Source organism: Peromyscus leucopus, chromosome 8b, assembly GCF_004664715.2.
Source record: "Peromyscus leucopus breed LL Stock chromosome 8b, UCI_PerLeu_2.1, whole genome shotgun sequence".
Taxonomy (NCBI): domain Eukaryota; kingdom Metazoa; phylum Chordata; class Mammalia; order Rodentia; family Cricetidae; genus Peromyscus; species Peromyscus leucopus.
Window position 1 is genome coordinate 4146163 of NC_051086.1, and position 23049 is coordinate 4169211.

The 23049-nt window shown below is 46.7% G+C and overlaps 1 protein-coding gene across 3 annotated transcripts in view; it reads right to left on the minus strand.

Moving 5' to 3' along the window:
* The window catches only part of Lcp2 (lymphocyte cytosolic protein 2), a 45989-nt gene that overhangs the window by 20760 nt on the left and 2180 nt on the right, over positions 1-23049 (minus strand). For 2 of the 3 annotated variants that reach the window (XM_028894900.2, XM_028894899.2), the window contains exons 2-7: positions 20167-20229; positions 17168-17214; positions 2962-3027; positions 2495-2526; positions 1444-1481; positions 137-338 (exon numbers count right to left, since the gene is read on the minus strand). In XM_028894900.2, the coding sequence (XP_028750733.1) occupies positions 137-338; positions 1444-1481; positions 2495-2526; positions 2962-3027; positions 17168-17214; positions 20167-20229 (448 nt within the window). Of the gene's footprint in view, positions 1-136; positions 339-1443; positions 1482-2494; positions 2527-2961; positions 3028-17167; positions 17215-20166; positions 20230-20317; positions 20612-23049 lie in introns of those variants that run through there. The other variant, XM_037201585.1, reaches the window with a different exon arrangement.

A 23049-nucleotide genomic window follows, 5' to 3' on the forward strand; every position in this document is an offset into this window, starting at 1 on the left:
TGGCTAGAGGGGTAGATTCTTTGGTCTCAAGCCACACAGTTTTTCAGAAGCTGAGCAAAAATCAGCACCCAGAGCAGCTCAGCAGACAGCTTGTTCCAGGGCTGCCAGGGCCAGCAGGCTGCAAAGAGGCTCTTACCGATGTACATGGAGTTGGTGTTGGGGAAAGGCTTTGCGGGCAGGATGGAGTTCTGCAGAGCCTCCTCATCATTGGAGGGTGGAGGCTCATAATCATCAATATCATTCACCAACACCTCTTCTTCCTCATTGGGGGACTCGTAGTCACCATCGTCCTCCCCTTCCGGATCATCCTCGTTGGGACTTTCATAGTCATCTTCTTCCTGTGAACATAGGGGAGGAACAGCGCCGTTTGTACAGATGTCACAGGATGATGCTTTTACAGTGTGGATTCTGTGAGATCTCTGCCTAGGATCCCAGCGTCCTCCAGGCAGATCTATCAAGAAGCAAACTATAAAGTATAGTGGCCTCGGGACAGGATTGAAGACTAAGCTCCGGCTGAGCACAGGAGGGCTTAAGACAAACCTCCTCTGCAGGGATCCAGTTGCTGTGCTGAAGCACAGACTTGTCTGAGGAAACCTATGCTCTTGTTTATTTGTACAAAATAAATCTGTTGCATTCCTTTGTTTTTCCATAAAAAAAATACTTTACTAAAACCCATTTTCTTTCAAATGAAATGCTTTCAGTTACACGAATCCCAATAAGACAAGGGATATTCTCTCCATGAATGTTTTTTAAAGACCTAAGGAGACCAGAAAGACCTCTTAGACTTGGGCTGGGCAGCCTGGCCCCCAGATCCGCCTCTCCCCGGCAAAGGGGTTTGCACAAGTGCATCCTCCAGCAGGCTTCCTTGCTTTCTTTTCCATCACAGAGTTCTTAGCCCCCACCCGGCTTCATGCATGGTGACAATGTGTAGTTTGAGGTGAGGGGATGCACAATCCATCAGACTCTGAAAGATAGTGTCAATGTGACCCTAACACTTCATTCTGGAACTCTTCCCTCTGTGTCACCAATGGTGACTTAAGTCCATGAGAAGAAAAGTTAGAGTAGCATAGATTTCTAGGAAAGATAGAAGAGAGGGTGGGATTGCTATGAGGCTTGGTCGTGGTGAGCAATGGTGTGGCCAGCAAGTTACAGCTCCACCTCCATATTCTTCCAGGAAGCCTGACTGTCACAATCGAGCTCACTCATTTGCTCACTGCCCGTGGCGGCTTCTATTCCACAGGAGCAGAGCTGAGGAGTAGAGGAGAAACCCCTGGGCTTCCAAAGCTGGAAATATTTACTGCCGGGCCTTTTCTGAGCCCTGAAATGGGATGTTTCAATGCCTTGTTGGAGGAGGGAGCTTGCTCCTTTTTCAGCATTATGACGATCAATGTAAAGCCACTCTGGCCATCACTATAAAGATGATTTGCCCCAAACCATACTCACAAAGGATGACCAGCCACCATTGTCTTCTTCATGGCTTTCTGTGAAAGAGATAACACCACCATCAGCACCCAACAGAGTCAGAGCAGATCTCCCTCCAGTGTCCATCACAGGCCTTTTTCCTTCCCTCTACATGCTTCAGGACCAGCAACTGTTGTATTGAGTACAGTTTACCCTACCAGAACTCATTTAAATCGTGATGTAATGGCATTGAGAAGCCGAGGGATCCTTAAGAGATAATTAGGGACCTCATGAATGGATCAGTATCTTTCTCCAGAGACTGACTTGGGTCTCTCCAGACTGGAATAGGTGTCACAGGAGTCATCTGGGCCTAGAGACTAGATTACTTGTTACAGGCACACTCCTGGCATGTCACTTCTACACATGCCCCTTGCTAGTCTCATGCTTTCCCACATGATGCTATTCGTAATGAAGTTGAATTTAGCCAGAAGTTGAACTGAAGGCAGCACCATGCTCTCGGACCTCTAGAACTTTGAAATTAATAAATCTCTTTCCTTCATAAAGTAACCAACTTTAGGAGCAGTATTATGGCATCAGAAAACATACTAAGAGAGCAACTTACTATTGGCCATATCGTTTCTATCTGAAGAGTTCATTATACCAGAGAGCAGCAATGGTACCTAATCTTTCTTGTATGCATATAAAGTTACCCAGGTTGCTTTCATAGAGTAAGACCTGGGACCTTATTCATGGGGTTTCTTAGTCAACAGGACTGGGTAGGGTCCAAGAACCCAACTCGAGATGTTTTGTGCAATTGTACAATGGGAAACTGCTTGAAAGACTCAGAAATGAGACATGGCTCAGCTCAGGTGCTCAGAGCTTAGTCTAGGCTCTCCCACAGAGCAAGTAGAGGTCTGCACCGTACCTCTAGACTGGCATCCTTCCTCCTCTCAGTGGGAACCCAAACTCTTTTATGATGAAGACCTGGCTAGTAAGTTAATGAGTTGAGTCCCATGAAAGGTACTCAAGAAGGCCAGAACTGAAGCACGGTTCACCTCCTAGAGCAGCTGCCTCTTGGCCCCGATACCTTTACCTGTCTCCTCCGGAAATCGCTGAACCTGGGTTCTGCAAAGGCAAACAACAGCATCAATAGCCTGTCCATCTAATGGCATCTCCTTTCCTCAGTCCAGCCCTCTGCACCAATGGCGATTATATCTCCCTGCCCAAGACTTGCCCCCTCATTGCTTGGCAACCAGAGTTGAGCTGTCCCTCACTTTCTGGAGTCCACTAAAGCCACACTGGTGTCACAGCCTGTGACTCTTTAACAATCTAGGGAATGTTCCCCTGATGTCCTGGACCCAGGGGCAAAATGTTCATCGGGGAGAGGGAACTCCCTCCCCTCCTTCCGCACTCTCTTCATGACCCCCGGGACAGAGGGGACCACCACAGGGGAAGCAGTAGGGGCAACACCCGTGCTACAGATTCTTTTAAAGGCACATCTTGGGATTTTAATTCTTGAGTTCCATTGTAGCGGTGCCTAGGCTGGAGCTGCCTACTCACTTGCGTGTGAAAATGCTTCTTCTCTCTTCATTCTTGTTGATGTCTTGACTTAACTTACTGAGAATCCTGCAAGAGAAAGACAGACCTGAAGAGACAAAACAATCCCCTGCTAGTCTCCACCTCCCTGCTGCTCTCTGACCCACATGACTTCCAAGCACTAGGCCAAACCTGGCCAATCTTCTTCTTGTGTCCATTCTTTCCCCAAGCCAGCCTCACACCTTCAGCTCCATTTCTTGCTCCCACCTGGCTGGACCTTGTCCCCTCTTTCCTCAGGACCTGACCCAGTACCAATCACTTCTTCTGTTCCCGTGAAGTCTTCCATCACCAGCTGACCTACACCTACTGAGCCTTCAAAATCTGGCTCTGAGCTCTCCTTAAAAACTGGTCAGTTTACACCTGCCTCCTCCCTGCTCTGAAGGTCTGGTGCCCTAGGATCTGCACACTGGAGCTGTATCACTTACTGATCTGTCATTCACACAGTGTGGTCCCTTGGTTGATCACTCACTGTGCAGACTTCTTGCTCACACATGTGATCAAACGATATGCTAGACCCAGAGGCCCATGTGTATTTCTTATTACAACCTCCAATGGGCTGTTATTCACCCTGTTATCTCCCGGAATTGTCCCTCTTTGCATCTGCTTAGTGACATAGTATGATGGTCAATCTTGCTTATGTGATATGGTATGGAATAATCCATCTTCCTTAGCAGTTTAATTGGATTGAGAGACATCTAAGAGACTAGAACATCCCGGTGTGTCTGTGAACATGTTTCCAGAGATGGTCAGATCAGGAGTGCTCTGACTTAAGTGGCAGTTTCACTCATTTGAGGCAGGACAGAAAAGTGGGTAAATGATGGAGACATAGGAGAGGAACCCCTCACCCAGGATCTACTCAGAGACTCTCTCCACCAGTCAAGAACTCTAGCACAGTTAACAACATTTGCTGCAAAAGCTGTGCATTTTATAGAGAGACATTTTATAGAGAGATATTTTAATAAGAATATAAAATAGCAACAGATCATGCTTAAGACCTATGTGTACATGACCTTTCTCCTATCCCAGCTAAAACCGTACAGTTTTCTAGGAATCTTACTAGACTCCACTGGCAGTGAAGGACCTGTCTTCACCCCTTTGCACAATCTTGTGGCTCATAGTTTATTTTTATAATATTGTAATCCCATGGAGCCATCCTATAAGCTCCCTTATCAAAAGAGACAGACTGGGTGGTATCTGCTCTCTGCTGTAACTTGTGAGAAACCAAGTGGACTACTATATGGGGGCTGCTAAGACACTTGAGGCTGCTGTCCTTGAAGAAGCCCATGCCCACCTCCTCTGTGTGGCTTCTTCTCCCTCTGGGGGTGTCTCCTTCTAGGAACCCCTGTGTTTAAATCTATGTCAAACATTCTTTTCATTTTTTAATAAACTCCAACTCTGCTTCACACTGGCTCATCCTGAAATTCTTCTCTCCAGTGAAGTCAAAGATGGGTTTCACCTGAATGGAGGTCCCTGAAGGATAAGGGGACTCTTCAGGACACTGGGGGCTGTCGTGGTTTGTGTCTCGAGCTGCTAGGCACGGACACATTTATGTATTTGGATTTTGAGTAGATTGTTGGTAGGAAGTGGAACTACAGAAGTGAGGCGTGCAGGGTTGGAAGATGCTGGTTTCTAGAGGCTGGTACCCCAAGAGCATCTTAGACCTAGTGTTTTCTCCTGACTCTTTCTGTATTCTGGCTACAGTGAAGTGAATGGATGGCTCTGCTCTTCCACACCCTTCCACGCTGACTCTGCCTCACTAGCAGGCCCAGAAGCCACAGAGCCAAAGAGCATGCTCTAAACCTCTAAAGCTATGAGCCAAAATAAACCTTCCTTTCAGTTGTCTTACTTGGGTTTTCTGTCATAGTGATGAACAACTAAATCACCCACGTGGATTTTTCTTTTTTTTTTTTTTTGTAAAGATTTATTTATTTGATGCATGAGTGCTCTATCTGCATGTACAACTTTATGCTAGAAGAGGGTGTGGTGGTATTGTGTTCCCCCAAATATTATGTACCCTAATAAACTTAAATGGGGTCAGAGACAGAAGAGCCACAATATTAAACATAGAGGATAGGCAGTGGTAGCACACGCCTTTAATCCTAGCATCCCGGAGGCAGAGATCCATCTGTTCAAGGATACAGCCAAGCATGGTGACTCACACCTTTAATCCCAGGGAGTGATGGTAGAAAGCAGAAAGGTATATAAGGCATGAGGACCGGAAACTAGGAGCATTTGGCTGGTTAAGCTTTCAGGCTTTGGAGCAGCACAGTTCAGCTGAGATTCATTCTGGATGAGGACTCAGAGGTTCCCAGTCTGAGGAAACAGGACCAGATGAGGAACTGGCAAGGTGAGATAGCTGTGGCTTGTTCTGCATCTGATCTACCAGCATTCACCCCAATAACTGGCCTCAGGTTTGATTTTATTAATAAGACTCTTTAAGATTCATGTTACAAGAGGGCATCAGATCCCACTATAGATGATTGTGAGCCACCATGTGGTTGTTGGGAATTGAACTTGGGACCTCTGGAAGAGCAGCCAGTGCTCTTAACTGCTGAGCCATCTCTCCAGCCCTGTCACTTGGATTTTTATAGAAACTTAGAAAAGCATCCCCAATAAAGGTACAGCTTGCAGAGGGAGAGACTCTTGAATCAGCCAACCCCCGAGGCCAAATTCTGGTCAAAATAACTGACTATACCATATGCTCAGGTACATTCATACAGAACCAGCAAATCCCTGAAACCCAGCACAGGGAGAGCCTTGGCTCCCAGGGCTGTATCTCAAGCAGGCCCTAGCAATCCTCAAAATTCCCCAACACGAGACTCCACATTGCAGATTCCAGCAGGGTCCTCCCTGGCAAGCAGACTCATTGCTCTTTGGAGATTCTGTGACTGAAGGAACTTCGGAGATCATCCCAATTATATTTTGCAGGAGGTGGCAGAGGTTCAGACAAAAGAAGGGATAGTGTAGATTAATGATGAGGGCCACCTGTCTCCACAACACACACACCAGCACAACAAAGCACCCTCTCTAGTTTCCAACTCAGCACCCTTTCAGAGTCCCACAACCTTGTGCAATTCTCCCTGTGCTGTCTTCTTCCGGGGACTCCTGAGCCTCTGCCTCGCTGTGAAAGTGATGTTCAGTCTGTGTCTCTTTTGCTGATTGGCAGCTCATGGGGACGGGTTGGTCTAGTGCAAACTTGTTAGACTAGCAAAGGCAGTCCTTAACAACCCTAACATTTTTCTCCTTCTTCACTCCCAGGGGCTCTCAGTACCTTCCTATCTCATCCAAGTGACAGGGCAGATGAATTTGAGGAGCCTAGAAACTCAGGAGTACAGACAAATAAGGCAATGGTAAGCCCTATAATAATAATGTCGTTGTTGGAACTTTAGACTTTAATCACCATCTAGAGCAGAGGTTCTCAACCTGTAGGTCAGGACCCCTTTGGGAGGTCAAATGATCTTTTCACTGGGCATACCAGAGATGTCCTGCATATCAGACATTTACACTGCAGTTCTTAACAGTAGCAACATTGCAGTTATGATGTAGCAACAAAAATAATTTTATGATTGGGGGCCACCACAACACAAGGAACTATATTAAAGGGTCAAAGCAGTAGGAAGACTGAGGACCACTGTTCTAGAGGGAGAGGTGCTTTAAAATGCAGGGGTCGGGGTGGGAAGCACTTCCTAATTCTCTCTAAGCGCAGCATCAGGACGTTTGTGACATGACTCTTGTCACATGTGACCTGGCAGTGGTTGTTTAAAACAGATAGCAGGCATGCTAAAGGTCTCTTACAGGACGGTCAGAGGAGAGTGCATCCTGCCTCCTGCCAGGGTAGGTGGTAACAGCTACGGCGGCCACTCCTCTTCTGTCACCTGCTTACTTAAGAACATGCATTAAGGGCCTTCTAAGGGCCAGCAACTCTGCGGGCACTCAATAGCAAAAGCACCTGGGTTCTTGACCTTGATGGGTTGTGGAGAGAAGCAGACAAGGGGGCTGGGGAGGTGGTTCAAGCAGTGTTTGCTGCACAAAGTGTGGGGACATGAGGTATAAGTTCAGTTGATCCCTACCCCCCACATCAAAGCCAGGGACGGTGCTGTGCATTTGTGATCCCAACACTGGAGGCAAAGGCAGGCAGAAGATCCCTGGGCTTCACTGGGTAGCCAGCCGAGGCCCCAAATCACAATGAAAGACCCTGTTCTAAGAAAACAAGGTGGATTGCTCTTGAGGAATGAAAACTGAAGTTAACCTCTTGTCTGCACACAGGCACATGATCACGTGCACAAGAGCACACACACACACACACACACACACACACCTACATGCATATGTAAACACACAAAAATGAGAAAAAATAATGTGTGTGTGTGTGTGTGTGTGTGTGTGTGTGAGAGAGAGAGAGAGAGAGAGAGAGAGAGAGAGAGAGAGAGAGAGAGAAACAATGAATGTTTATTTGAGACAGGGTCCCATTGTGTAGTCCAGGCTGGCCTGAAATTTGAAATCTTCCTGTTTCAGTCTCCCGAGGGGTGGGATTAAAGATGGATGCTATCACCTAGATAACGATGAATACTTAAGGGAGTAATATTCAAAGTAAGAAGGTACTATGTATGTTCATGTGATGGTGGTGAGAGCTTGGACAGGAAGACAATGAGGTTACAATTTAAAACTACCAGTGCTCAGCAGTTAGGTACCATTTCAGCAAGGGTGGAGCTGAGCCAGCACTCAATGCTCCCATCCCACAGAGCTTAGCTGGACTTTAACGGGCTCCCACATCCTTTGACTCTTAAAAATGTCTCCCACTCTATGCTGTGACATTTCTCACCAGTATCTGTAACAGCCAGGCTGGGGCTGCTGGGGCCCTAGCTGGAAAGGAAGGAAATGCTAAACCGCAGGCCCCACACAGAGCAGCGAAGAGCTGAGAGGGCTGGATGGCTCAGGCTGTCTGCAGGCAGCAAAGCTGGGCCTCCCAGAGTCCTGCTGTTGAGGAGAGGGCTTCTGAGAACACTTCCAAGTTGCTGGGACCCCTAGCGGGGGCAGGCTGTTGAGTTGCTTTGCTAACGCTGCTACCATCTACCATCGCACAGACCTACAAAGTTGCACCCCACCCCCAGTGGATCAAGTGACAGTGAATGGCAGAGATGACTCACTCTCACTCTCCCCACAAACCCCCAACCCTCTCTCCCCAACCAGGGAAGGAGGAAGAGAAGGCTAGGCATCCACACAGGAGTCTATTCTGCTTCCCCTCATCTGAGGGTGGTGCTGGCCCTGGGAAGGGACTGAGCCTCTAAAGGGAAGTCAAGCCATTGCAGGAGGGTGGCATCACATAATGGCCTAGCTCCCAGCCCCAAAGCATCTCCAACTTGCTGTGTGACAGAGCCGGTCATCAGCATCACGTGCTCAGATCTTTCCCAAGGATGCACAAGGAACAGAAACTGCAAGCGTGACACTGTGACACCGTAATGTCCCTCCCCAAGGCCAGCACCCTGTTTGTCTTCAGCAAAGCCTTTGCCATCTAAAGGTCGCAGATTTTTCTTTGTTTGTTTTAATTTTTGTAATAAAAGGTTGCACCTGACTACTCGACTGCCTACTCATCAGGAAGAGCTAGGTGCCTCTGCCACATGGACTCCCAGGTCTAGTCTGGGATCCACGGAATCCACAGTGGGCAGGGAGTAACTCCCAATAGCCCCAAGGTAGCTCTAATGATCAGAAAATCTTGCAAAGTAGCTCTGTCACTCTGGATTTCAATGGAGATTATCATTTATTATTTTTTTTTAAAGGAAGAGAGAAAGGAGAGAAGAGAAGGAACTTTGTAATTACAAGGGGATTAAAGATAGAGTGGAGCTAAAACGTTGACAGGGCCTCATCTATCTGGGATCCTGGGCTCCGCCTCCACACTTTCTGCTCAACAGACCATTCTATGTCTCCCCTGTGTGCCTCGGATCAAATGTGCGGATCGCTCTCGAAGAAAGAGATGGACAGGGAAGGAGAGAGCACGAATGTGGGAGAGCGGGGCACAGAGAGGAAGAAAGAGGAGCTTCATGAGTAGGCACACAGAAAGGCATTGGCTCACACAAATTCAAGTTTTGTTGCCCTTGTCCCATGTGTAGCTGTTCAGTAGCCAATGAGGTGGGGGCAAGGCTGTTTCTTGTCATAGCTCGGCCAGTGGAAGTGATTCCTACCCCATTTTGGTTGGGATGCTCCCTTGGAAGGCTGCTCTCTTGCCTGGGGGTCCCTCTAGAACAGCATCCTCCAGGCCTTGGGTGGGGTAGACATCTGCACCTGCCTGGAGTAGCACTGTCAGGGTGTGTCCTCCAGCCCTGTCCTCAGCCCTCCTCCAGAACACCTTTGCACCATCATGTCCTCTGCTCTGAATTTCATGTTCTTTAAGGAAACTATCGTCCTTTTTGAACCAAGAGGCAGGCTTTCCATAATCCTCCCTTAGCCAGAGAAGAGTTGCAATGTCTGTCTGAAGACTCAGGAAGGGCCTTTCAAGTCCTTTTAGATCTCAGTGGAACCCTGCATGTAGGTCGGAAAGCCTGGGGGAGCAACATGACCTCCCTGCTTCCCTCTCAACCGCCTTCACGCCTCCATTTGACGTGGGCCTTACAGCCGTTTGAGTGGTAAGCAGATATAGTCAGCTCTGTTTTTCCAGTGTGGAACTTGCAGCAACTGAGGATCTGTGTCCACGTGCAGCGGAGGGAGCCTTAAGTAGAGTTTCCTGAACTCGCACTGGAGGAGGAGAGGTGGCAGCTGAGATGAAGCACCCCTCGTTGAGAAGGATTGTGGAGGGCTGGGTGCCTGGACCGGGATTAGCCAGTTGGTGGTAGAGGGAAGGTCGGAGGTAGGTTTCAAAGGCATAAATGCTTCTGTTTTGCTGGGGGCTGATTATTTACTTGTAGGTAGAGAGTGTTCTTTTCTCCTCTGAGGCTCCCCCTCTGCTCTTTCCCCATTCCCTTCTCTTCCCCGGTATAGAGATAAGCACTATGTAGATGAGACAGAAGATGGTCTCTGCTGTTAGGAACCTCGTGGCTTTGTCCAGAGAGACACATGAACTCTGCACAGCTCCTCTGATGGATCTAATCACTGTATGTGATGGATACAGTGCAAGTCAACTGTGAAGGGCATCAACTCATGCCAGTCTGTCTGATGCCTGTGCCACCCACACCAGTGCTGCCCCTGCCATCCTCAGCTACAATGTGAGGCTCAGTCTAGGCTCTGTAAAGGGAACTTCCATTGTTTTCTCTAAGATCGCCTTATTAAAATGTTCAGGGTGTCTTGATTAGCAACCATGTCCTGAGAGAGTGACTGTATTTGCAGAAAGAGAATTTCATTACAGAATCAACTTTTTAATAAAATCTAACTTAACTTTGGTGGTTTTTTTCCCTTACAAAATACTGTTGAGCTCATTTTGTGTTGGCCACCTATTCCTGGGCACAGGGACTGCCCTGAAGTGTGGTTAGTATATCCTGTACGACTCCATTGAAGAAAACTGATTTCTCCTTGGCTATCAACTGCAGATAGCTTTATGGTTACTGGCAGGAGCCTGTGTCTACTTCCCCTGCTCAGAGGTGGGACCTGTTTGCCTTGACCTTGCGCAGGCTTTGCATTCGCTGCCATGGTCTCTATGAGTTCATGTGTGCATCAGTCCTGTTGCATCTGGAAGACACTGTTTCCTTGGAATCACATCACCTCTGGCTCTTACAGTTTTTCTGCCTCCTCTTCTGCACAGCTCCCTGAACCCCGAGGAGAAGGGTTTGGTAAAGACATCCCATTTAGAACTGAGTGCTCCAAAGTCTCTCACTCTCTGTACATTGTCTGGTTATGGGTCTCTGTTTAACTAACGTTTTAAGCAGTGGGAAAGGATACAGAAATATCCAGACATGTGATCTTATTTTGCTTCTGTACTTGACTACAATCTCTTTCCATCGGCCTTCAAGATGATGGTCAAGACAAACCAATCTCTGTATAAGATGGTAGAATGCTAATTATTAAGTATCTGTATTGTAAAGGATAGAGCCAGGGAATTTATGTTCCTTTAATATTCCCCCCTCCTTGAGAACTATTACTTTGCCCTTCTCCAGAAGGGGAAACTGAGGCTCAGACTATCTGAGCAGTTTTCCCAAGGGCCTCAGTGGAGGCAGGAGGCACATTCAGCTTTAGAAGCAGTCCCTCCTACTCTGTAGCCTTGTGCCCTTGCTATTCTCTAATCCTCTCTTTCCAGAATATCGAATTCATAAAGATGGGAAACCATGCTGGTGACAGTGTTACATAAGAGACAAGCTTATACTCATTCAATGGGTTTTTTGTTTGGTTGGTTTTTATTTGTATTTCCCCAGTGTTTCTTCTAATTTTCCCCACTGACCCTTTGAGGTCAGTCTCATTACTATCTCCACTTTACAGACGAGAAACAGAGGCTCAGAGAGCTGAGACAGCATGCCCAGAGTCCTTGCAATGTCTTGTGAGCATGTGGACATCCACATCTAACTCACTCTCATGTCCCAGCTGATTCCCCTCTAAGTCATCTCTTACACTTCCCTGGACAGAACCAAGATGTATGGCTTCTTTGATATTCTTCCTGGTACACTCCCTTCGCTAACTCTTCCTTACAGAGGCTCACAGGACCTTTGTCAACTGTGAGCTGCACATACCAACTAGCTGTGTTAGCCTCTGTTTTCCTCTGCCCTGCTGCACACGTCCCGACTCTCAGACACAGTAGTACCAATGAATATGCTCGCCTCTGTGCTTTTACAATATGCTTCCTTCTCCCAGAATGCTCCACAGTTCTTCCCTTTCTATTACTTCTCCTTACCTTCCTCCCTGTCCTCCTTTTTTTTTCCCTTTTGGCAACAGGGTTGTTTTCATAGAGGCTAACCTCTAACTCATTTTGTGTTGCTGAAGCTGGCCTTGAACTCCCTCTGCTTCTGCCTCCCAAGTGCTGGGATTGCAGGCATGCGCCACTATGTCTGACTGTCAATGGGCTCTTACCTGCTCTTCCAGTTAGAATGTGAGCGTGCTGCGTGTGAAGGCTCTGTTCTTTATCTTTGTAGGCCCACGCTGACAAGTCTTAAAACAGTATAGGCATTTAGCAGCATTTCACCAAAAGAATGAGGTAGTCACAAAGTAGTAATTTGTGTAGGAACCGAGAGATAGAAGTCAGATGTCCTCAAAGGGTTGAATATGTATCTACAAGCACATGGCCACCATTTCCGACACTTTGCATCCTCCCATGAAGATCCACACTAGCAGCAGGTGCCATTTCCTTCCTCCCGGCAGATTTTCTCTAACAGTTGTTGTAGTGTGGCTGAGCATTTGTAATGAGTTCTTTCAGCCTTTGTATGTCTGAAAACGTCCTAGTGTACCTGCACTTGTCAGCGGTTGGACAACAACACACATTTATTGAATGCCTACTGTATGCCGGGCACAGTTCTAGACGATGAGAAACTCCAGCAAACACCACATCAGAGCACAATACAACAAGGGGCGCTGCTCACATAACCCCCCGACCCCCTCCTAGCATGCCTGTCTTCTGACCAAAGAGAAATGTCTTTTGAGGCTTCTAACTTTCTCATGAATTTCACAGTTAATTATTAAGGCATCATTTTGATTATCATTTGGGCAGTAGCAGTGAATATAATGAAGACTAGATCAAGGCAATCTGGTTAAGGTTTTTGCTTTCATTTCTGAAATAACGCATCACTAGGGTCTGGTCTTGAAACTGTTCCCCCTTTCGGGACTTAAGGAGTCTTCTTGGTGACATCGTTTCTGACAGAACTTGCCCCCACCCCCATCTTCAGTCACTCCTCAGGGTGTGGTGTGATTTCTCTTCTCTGACTACACGGGTGGTTTTTTTCTCTTCACATTTTGTTTCTAGTCAGTTGTTTTTTTGGGAAATTTGATGATAACGCATCACAGAGCAGCAGTCCGCCTATTTCTTGGGCTTAGGGTTTGTGATGCCTCTTGAATCTGTGAACTTAACAATTTTTATCCAACTTGGGAATTTCTCAGCTGCTATTTCCTCATGTCATTTATTTCTGTATCTCCTCCTCTCAGCAGGCACATCTTTTGGGAACCATAATTCTGCACATTCAGCTGGTTGTAGTGGCCCCACAGTTGCGGGATGCTCTGCCCACTTCCAGCACTGGAGAGCAAACCCAGAGCCGCAGGAATGCTAGGTAAGCACTCTCTCCCTGAGCCATCCTCTGGCTCCCTGATGATCTTCGACTCTGCAATACTTTCTCCTCCGTTTGATTTTGGGCAGTTTCTCTGGTTCTGTGTTCATGTTCAATGACTGGGGTGATTAGTTGTCTACTTGACACAAACTAGAGATACCAGAGAAGAGGGAACCTCACCTGAGGAACTGACTCCAGGAAATTGCCTGTAGGCAAGAATATGGGGCATTTTTTTTATTGCTAATTGGTGGAGAAGGGTCCAGCGCACCATGGATAGTGGTACCCCTGGGAAAAGATGAATCTGGGAAGTATGCAATGGTAGCTGAATGTAAGCCTGGGAGCAAGCTGGTAAGCAGGTTTTTTTTTTTTTTTTTTTTTGTCCCTCAGAGGTCTCTGTTTCAGTTCCTGCCTCCAGGTACCTGCTTTGAGCTCCTTCCTTGACTTCCTCGGATAACGGACTGTGCACACCTGCCCGTCAAATAAGCCCTTCCTTCCCTCCCCAGCTGCTGTTGGTTACAACGTTGGTGACAGCAGAAGAGAAGTAACCAGCACGCTGATGTGCAAAGCCTAGTTCCTAGTGAGACTACAGCAGTCTACCCTTCATCCCAGACACCTCCATCTCGAGGTCTGTGCAGATCCGTTTGTGTTTCCTGTGCCTCGGCTTGACTTTGGATACGATGGAGCTCTTTTTTTTGATAGATCCAGCTATCTGGGTCAGTTTTAATACGTTTGTTTTTTCCACTCTGGGTCGTATTTTCTTGTTTATGTCCTTGCCTGCTACTGATTAGATACTGCACACTGTGTTTTTGTTTGATCATGGATGCTTTTGCACATTCAAGTTTCGTTGGAGGATGTAGTAGAGTTGCTTGGAAACAGTCTGCATCATCTCTGCCTTGTTTGTAAGGCTCACCAGGCTGAGCCAGAATAGGTTGCCGATTAGGACTGATCATTCCTCTTTTTGGAGGCAAAGACTTCCTGTGCACTCTTCTTGGTGACTGAGTCTAGGCACCCTGACCCTGACTGCTAGAAACAGGTGCCACGTTCAAGCCTGTAGCTTCTGTTACTTCTCTGATTAGATAGGTCTTTGGTCAGACACAGGCTTCCTCCAATGTGTAGGCTGACCAGCACCCTACTAGAGAGGGACCCTGGAAAGTTTCCAGGACATTTTCTATCCAGCTCTCTCCTCTAATGGACTCTGTCTCCTAGAGTCTTTCCTCTGGCTCCTCAATTCGAGGATCCATCAGACTCAGGGTTTCTCTGCTTTCCTTGCCCTGGGCTGGAGACTGGAAGCTGAGGGTTAGCATAAGAGTTGCCACTGTGTTTCTATTGGTGAGATCTAAGGTAAACTGATAAAGAATGAATCCTTCTTAAAGGGGAAATGGACATCAGATTTGCCTGACTGCTGTCACAATAGAATGTAGACCTAGAATTATACTTTCCTTTTTTTTTTTTTTAAGAGAAAGTAGATTCTGTGAAACTTTTGATGGTTTTTAAAACACACAATGACCAAAGCCTAAAGTAGCTGAGGCCGAGTTTGTGGCTGACAATTCTGCCTCCTGTGTGTCTGACTTTTAACAGAACTCATTCATGCACTCGTAGGACTGTCCTATGCCCATACTCTTATATAAAGTCACCACCACCCTTTGTCCACAGGAGGTCCCCCAGCAGACATGCCTGAAGCTATAGGTGGTCCTGGTCCTGATAGAATATATCTGATGATTCTGCCTATGAAGGCACACCTATGAGAAAGGCCAACTTATAAACTGGGTGCAGTAGGAGACTAACACAATAACTGATAAGAAAATAGAGCAACCGTTACAATACTGTAAAATAGAAGCTGTGTGGATGCTCTCTCTCTCTCTCTCTCTCTCTCTCTCTCTCTCTCTCTCCTTCTCTCCTCTCTTTCTCTGTATTTTATTGCACTGTGTTTCAGATGCGGTTGGTCATGGGTAATGGAAACCATGGGCAGCAAAACCACAAATGAAGAGAGACTATTATAGTAGTCACCACATACCTGTAGCTACTGAAAGATGTCTGGTGGACTGGTAGAACTGGATCTTAGATTTAACCAAAACTGAATCAGCCATATGTGCTTACAAAAAAAAAAATTCTAGGGAGCTCTAACAAAGATAGGCAGCCACAAGGGTGAACTCTTAATGTTTTCATTTCCTTTATTTGCTGTGGGATGGTCTTTCTGTATGCTGTGAATATGTGTTGCCACCATTGATTAATAAAGAAGCTGCTTTGGTCTATGGTAAGACAGGATAAGAGCTAGGTGGGAAATCCAAGTAGAGATACAGAGAGAAGAAGGGTAGAGTCAAGAGCGCTGCCAGGAGCCACCGATGGAGGAACATGTCAGAGAACAGGTAACACCACGAAGCCATGTAACGATACATAGATTAAAAGAAATGGGTTAATTTAAGATGTAATAGCTAACTATCAATAAGCCTGAGCCATAGACCAAACAGTTTGTAATTAATATAAGCCTCTGTGTGTTTACTTGGGACCAAGCAGCTATAGGACACATGAAAGCTTTCAGCTACATCCACTTTTCTGGACAAAGAAGAAATAGCCAGGCTAAGTGTATTTTCTTTTTTCCTACATACCCAAGAAATCTTTCAGCTTCCTACTTTCTTGGGATACTTTCTTTTTATCATTATTCAGTCTAAGGCCCTTAGAACAAGAGAAGGGATTCTAGAGAATGCTCAAAGTAGATGTTTCAAACCAGTAGTACCAAGAGCAAATCCAACTCGTGTAGCTTTGTGCTGATTTTCACAATGTCTAAAAACATTTGAGTCAGTATTGAAAAATTGAGACATAAAACATTTGAACTCATGTTTCTAGCTATTTTTTGATCAATTTAAAGATTGGCCATCATTGGGTCCACATTGGCTGGAGATGAGTAGCTACAGGGCTCTCAGAGTAAAACACGTGATATGTGATTTGCCATAACCAACATTACCCCCTACCGTTTCACCATCAATCAACCTTTCTACTGGTTGTCTTTAAAATCATAATTTCCTATTTTTATTTTAGTGTAAAAATATTTCTCTAGAGACACTCATATTCAATGATAACAAAAAGAAAGATAAATCAATGGGAATTTGTGTTTACAACCTGTCCTATTTTGTACATTTATTCACCTGACTGGTCTCTGTATTTGAGCATGTTAGGTCTCTACTAGGACAATGAAAAATACATGTCACAATATGCATACCGCTGCTTCCCATTTCAGCACCCAGGGTAGACATTACTAATCGATTATAGCTCCTTTTCCTCAACATTCTTCTTAACATTACACCAACAGCAGCTATCCCAAGAAATCAGTATTGACAGATAAAATGATCTCCTTTGCCATCATTTATTTGGGTCCATGTTCATTTTATTAACCAAGAAACAGAGGTCTTGCAGTCTTAAACCAGTGAGTCAATGAAGATGCCATGAGGAGCTAGATAGATGACTCAGCAGTTAAGGTCATGTGCTGCTCTTACAGAGAACCCAGATTCTGCTCCCAGCCCCCACATCAGGTGCCTCATAACTGCCTGTAACTCAAGCCCCAGGGGATCTGACACATTCTTCTGGCCTATACCTGCATCTTTATGCTCACACACATACCCACATGCAAACACACAGACCAAACATAATTTTAACATGAAATAATCTTTTAAAAGACATCATGATGAAACCATAGAGTCTCTTGATTTTGGTACTGTGCTCATAGGCCCAAGCTATCCTATCAAAAAGGCGGGAAATGAAACATACGATCTAGTGTTGGGAGTTTGTGTTGGATAAGGAATCCAACTACTAGCGTGACTGACTGGATCTGTTACTTCTAGCTCATCATGGGATTCCTCTTCCCCAGACTCTGCTATTGTCCTCAATCTCCCTACCTGATTTTACCATTTAAAATTACATTCATATACACCTGACCCAGTCTCCCCTCAACAGGTCTTTATTTTAACCTGTTCCCCATCCTGCTGCCCACCAGGGGGTGTACTCACGGCATCCTCAGCTTAGGGAACTTCTGGATGTCATTTTCTGTCAGGTTCTGGAAAGAAGAGACACACAGGGCAGGCAGGTTAAAACTCACAGGAGGGGCCCTGGTCAGGTGCTCAGGAGGAAATGACAGAGAACCATCGTCATCGCAACACCCTTAGGTTTACTTTTTTCAAAGGGAATCCTGAAATTGGAATCTTATGTAAAATTTCCTGAATTATAAACAAAAATACTTTAGTAAACAAACACCGGGAAAAAATCTGTGAAACCAAATGGAATTTGTTTCATGGGCAAAATTTGGCAGCCTCCTCCTTATATTTTCACCCCAGGGTTCAGGTCCCTACTCAGTTTTGCATGAGAAGGGAGCAGTTCCGGGCTAATGTCATCAGAGGAGCTAATACTGAGGGTCTTGGCAAGGTGCTTGTTGGAGCATCAGGCCCGGCCCTTGTTAACCTGTGGTGAGTTTTCTGACCAGGCCCCTGTCAGGCCGCCTGAGTTATCGTGAGAGGATGAAGGAACAGCCACATACTGGGAAGTTGGACGGGCAGCCAAGGCGTTTTTCAGAGTATGGCATGATGAGTTGAAGGCATCTTGGAGTCTTCCAGAGGGACACTCTGGAAGTGACTGAGAGGAGGACACAAGCTGAGAAAGCTGAGCTAGAGATGGAGGAGAAGGTGTACATGACCATGGCTGGAGACAGAAGAGGAGGATGTTGGGAGGAAGAAGTCTTCTACACCATGGACAACAGCTGGGAAGGAAGGTGGGAAATGGTGAAACAGGCTTTGGGAGTTTTGCTGTGTGATAGAACTCCCTCCTCCCTTTCTTTCAAAACCCTCCAGCAATCCTGAGCTAAGCTTCATTGGAGTTAGATTTATGGATTTTAGAAGCATGATTATTTGCCGAGTTCAGAAAAGAGGTCCACAGACAGATAGCTACAAACCAGGTCCTGGCAGAGAAGCAAGGTGGCAGACAGGGCTGCTTGTCTCCCAATGTCCGTTCTTTCCATCTTCCTTACTGTCAGAACCTGAATTTGGTTCAGGGTGGGAGATGTGTTTGTGCAAAATAGTTAACTCCCCAGGTTACCTTGGAGATGGTGGGGTCACATGACTCACTTGTGGCCAGTAAGGTGTAATCTGCAGTCTACTGGATGAGATTTCCAGAGTAATGGTTATTTCTCTCTTTTATTTTTGCAAAGGGGATAAGGGCACATTCATCAAGCACCGTGCACCCTTTACTCTCCACCTTTCCCCTCTTCCTCTGCCTATTACATATATATATATATATGCATAATTTTATATATGTAATATATAATATGTATATAAAACCTGGAGGTGGAGTAGCCAGCTTGCAGTGATTTGCACAAACACCCAGCTTTCCATAGACTGAATGGCACCTAAGTCCAGGGCTTCCTCCAGAAGTCGCTCAGCCCTTCGTGTCCACTTGTACATGTCTTACTACTTGAGGAAGACCACATACATTCCCAGTTAACCCATCAAGCACATCCCTCCTTTTCTTACACCTTTTCAAAGTACAGCATCTCAATTTCTCACCAGAAATGACTCCAAGACTCCATTCTTCTCCATGTTAAACAAATGCGCCATTAAGACAGATGGGGGGGTATCTACTAGCTCCCACACTGAAGAAGAAAGGAAGGAAGAAGAAACAGAAGTGAGGAAAAGGAGAGGGGAAGAGAGGATAGCAAGTACTCTTCCCTTCAATAGTAGAATAGTCCTGGATGTTCCAGAGCCGAATGGCTATGAGATGAGTTACTGGAGCTCAGATCAAGACTTCCAAAGCAAACCCAGCAGAGCACAATGCAGTTCAGAACACCCCAGCTGCTGGGGCAGGCACCAGGTTCTACTTCCTGTTCTCGGGCTGCTCCTGCCCCCTTTGCACTCCCCGCTGTTCAGAGGGTGAGGAGGCCCGGCTGATTTCTGTGGAGGGCTGAGAGGTCCCAGAGATGGAACAGAGGAGATGGCTGTTCAGATACCGTCTCTCAACCAAGGAAACAACGGTCCTATCAAGTCAGCTCAAGCCTGGCACTCACATGAGAGGCACATAGCTGAGAAGTGCCATAGTTACCCCTGACCGTGACCCTGCACAGTGTGTTCCGTCAGCAGAGGATGAAGCAAAGGGGGATTGGGGACAGAGAGCAGATGCTTACTCAAGATGAGTCAGGACAGCAGGGCAACCAGGACCCTCTTCAAAGATGTTGCCCTTCCTCTGTACTCAACGTGGTGTCTCTTTTCTCAGTGGGAAAGCATCAGAATGAAACATACGATTTAGTGTAGTTGCAAGAGCAGCAACAATAAAACTTAGGGAATTCTCTTCATTCAAAGCTCAGTGTGAACAAAACAACAGCAAAACCCAGACAGTGTAGGAGAAGCTAGAGTCATGCTTTGGTTTAGTCATTAAATTTGTGACTTAAGACAAAAATCACCGCATCTCTGCATCTGTTTCCTCATTTGGAAATGAGGTGGTTGAAGGTATTCGTGAAGGTATCTTTCTCCTAAAAAACAGTTTCATGAAGACAGGAATCTCATATCTTATGATTTCTCTGTCCACAGCACGTGACATTATCTAGGATGGAATAGGTACTCATCTCAGCACGAGACTTCAGAGGTTCCCGGAAAGGGGAGACAATTGCAGGAGGTAGTGAGCTCACCATCACTAGAGAAGGTGAAGCAGAGTGAGGCAGGGATGCAGTGTAGGAAATGGATTGGTGTGCTGTGTAGCAAGCTGCGACATATGCTATCTTGGTGCCTTTCAACTAGCTTCAAGTCTCACGGTCAAGCTTCACAAAGCTACGACATAGAGACATGCAATTGGATTGCCCTTCTCACTCTGAATCTGAGAACATCTCCCACGAGACCTTTAAATTCGTTTTCTTCCCTTGTTAAAGAGTAAAGCAAAGTGCCCAGAGGGGATGACGAGGGATAGTGACAGTTTGTCTGAACGCACAAGCAAAGCGTTGTTCCAGTGTATGGGACTGGACAGAGCTTACCAAGAACCGAGCGCCGTCAATGTGGTACTTCCTCACCGCCTTCTCACAGTCCTTGTAGTTCAACTGCACAGAGAAGCACAAGGTGCCATCAGTGCCACAGGCTCCTGTGGTCCCCCCTTTGCCTCCTCCAGAGCTTAGCAATCTGTGGTACCTGTGGCTAGCCAGCCCCTTCCTGATTCTTTGTCTAACAGAGGGGCCAGGTCCACATCTTAGCCATACTTTCACTACTCCCCAGGCCCGTCTGAAATGGAGAAATTGTGCACTCTAGTCCGTGGGACCAGAACCTCTGGAAACACACTGTCTTCAAAGCTCAAGAAGAGTGGCCACATCCTAGTAAGGACAGCAGAAAGGAACTAACAGAAGAATCCAAACCCCAGCCCCCATCTTGTGTCCCCAAAGACTATCTTAGTGACCACAGCAGTCATTTATGCCTAGCCCATTTCTGAGCATGAGGGAGGAATCAACTCATGCTCAGTCTTGTTACGATGACTTTTTTTTTTCTCTTAAATGACCTAAAGCAACAAGATAAACATTGTCTGGAACTATGATAAACTTGTTTTAAATGTTTTGTCGAGGACCTCATTTACTAAATAATTCCCATAATTTTTAACCACTGAGTGTTCAGGTCATTTCCCTGGCTGCCAGCTCAGCAGTGAGACCAGCAGCTGCTAGTTAACACTGGATGCTCTGCAGGCCGCAGGCCCTGCGCCCACACACTGGATGCTCTGCAGGCCGCAGGCCCTGCTCCCATGCACTGGATGCTCTGCAGGCCACAGGCCCTGTGCCCACACACTGGATGCTCTGCAGGCCGCAGGCCCTGCTCCCAGGCACTGGATGCTCTGCAGGCCGTAGGCCCTGTGCCCACACACTGGATGCTCTGCAGGCCGCAGGCCCTGTGCCCACACACTGGATGCTCTGCAGGCCGCAGGCCCTGTGCCCACACACTGGATGCTCTGCAGGCCGCAGGCCCTGCGCCCATGCACTGGATGCTCTGCAGGCCGCAGGCCCTGCTCCCATGCACTGGATGCTCTGCAGGCGTCAGGCCCTCCTCCCACCCCAAGCAGCTGTAAGTCACTTAGTCCTCCAGTTACATGGGTGAAGGATGAGAGACAGAGAGGGTTAAGAAGCTTGCCTGGGTGGAAGGTGACATAGGTGACAGCTGGGCTCCAGCACTGGGCTTTAGTGTTTCCACAAAGGACAGTCATTAAGTAAAAACGTCCCGTACATAAGTGCACACAGTGAATGATCAGGAACGCACCCGAAAGCACCGTCTAGATAGCATATACTGCGCAGTGGATGTCATTCTGCCTAACTCTTTCTTTGTAAGTTGAATTGTTGGAGTCAAATTCTCTGAACAGAGTGACAGAATCAGCAGAGGTCAGTGCTGTAAGGTCTTGGGTATTTTCACAGCTGACCTCTGACCGTGGTGCACCCACCTCACCTTGTCCTCAATAGCACAAAACTTCACATCAGAAATTCCTCCAAGACTGAGGTCTGGTGTAGTTAAGGGAAACACATTTTTCTCTGAGGACCTTCTATTCTTCTCACAAATAGTTAGCTCAACCTTCTTTGAAGGAAATTTTAAAATCAATTTCTTATCTTACACTGTCCCCCCAAAAATGTGAAAAGTAAATATAGCTGGGGGGTGGCACACCCCTCTAATCTTAGCACCCAGGAGAGTGAGGCAGGAGGACAGGATTGATGTCAGTCCAAAAGCAGCCTGGGCTATACTTCAAGAACCCATCTCAGTAATAACAATCTTAAAATGTAATCGTTGTCATCTCCTAGTCTAGAAGAGCAGAATGGACATCCCACTTGGGAAGCTGATTTATAGGTCCATGTCACGGGCAGACAGCGCCTGCAGCATGCTGCTGTCTCCTTGACCCACACTCAGGGTGTGTAGCGGACTCTTGGAACTGGCAGCTTCCTTTAATCCATGTCACCGCCATCGCTATCAGATGAATTGCCAGTTCTGCAGAGTACCGGCTTTGACTCCAAACCAAAGCTAGAGGTCTAGCCTTGAACCTCCATAGTTGATGCAGTCCAGTAAGGTCTGAATTATGGGACCTAAAATCCATATTTCAACAAGCACCCTAAGTGATTTCCATTAGCACCCAAGACACCAATCTTGGCCCTGACCAAGTGGTTATCAGCTTTGAAGATGATGTTGACTGGGACCCAGAGAGAAGGAGGTCTGGCTTTAGGTCACAGAGTGAGGTAGTGAGGTAGTGATGTCACACAGCGAGGTAGTGATGTCACACAGGTAGGGATGTCACACAGTAAGGTAGACATGTCACACAGTGAGGTAGTGAGGTAGTGATGTCACACAGTGAGGTAGTGAGGTAGACATGTCACACAGTGAGGTAAAACCCAACAGGGTTATAACACAAGGCTATGAGCCAGTGACTCTCCTGCTAGGCCTAAGCCAATTGGAGGAGTTAGGGACACACACGCAGACTATGGCCTTAATCCCCATGGTTTCCATCCCTAGTCCAGGGCAAGGCACACATATCTGAGGCAATATGTCAAAAAGCCTCACTAGCCTGCCTCAACCTCCCCAGCAGGTTCTGCTTAGAAGAGCAGGATAAAGGTGAGGTAGAACATGGAACTCAATGCCTCACATGCATTTCCTTTCAACCTCACCTCCATCTCATCTGGTTAGTTACTGTCAATACCTCTGTTTTACTGTTTTGGTAAGTTGAGGCACAGAGAAGCAAAGTGACTGGAGGAAAGTAAGTCCCCAAGCTAGCTGGAAAGGGCACAACTCAAACCAAGGCATGACTCCAGAGCTGGGCAGAAGTCTCAGGGGCCCAACCCGACTGCTGCTGCTGGAGACATTAAACTTGCTGGTCAGTCCTTTCAATGGCACACTGACATCCAAGA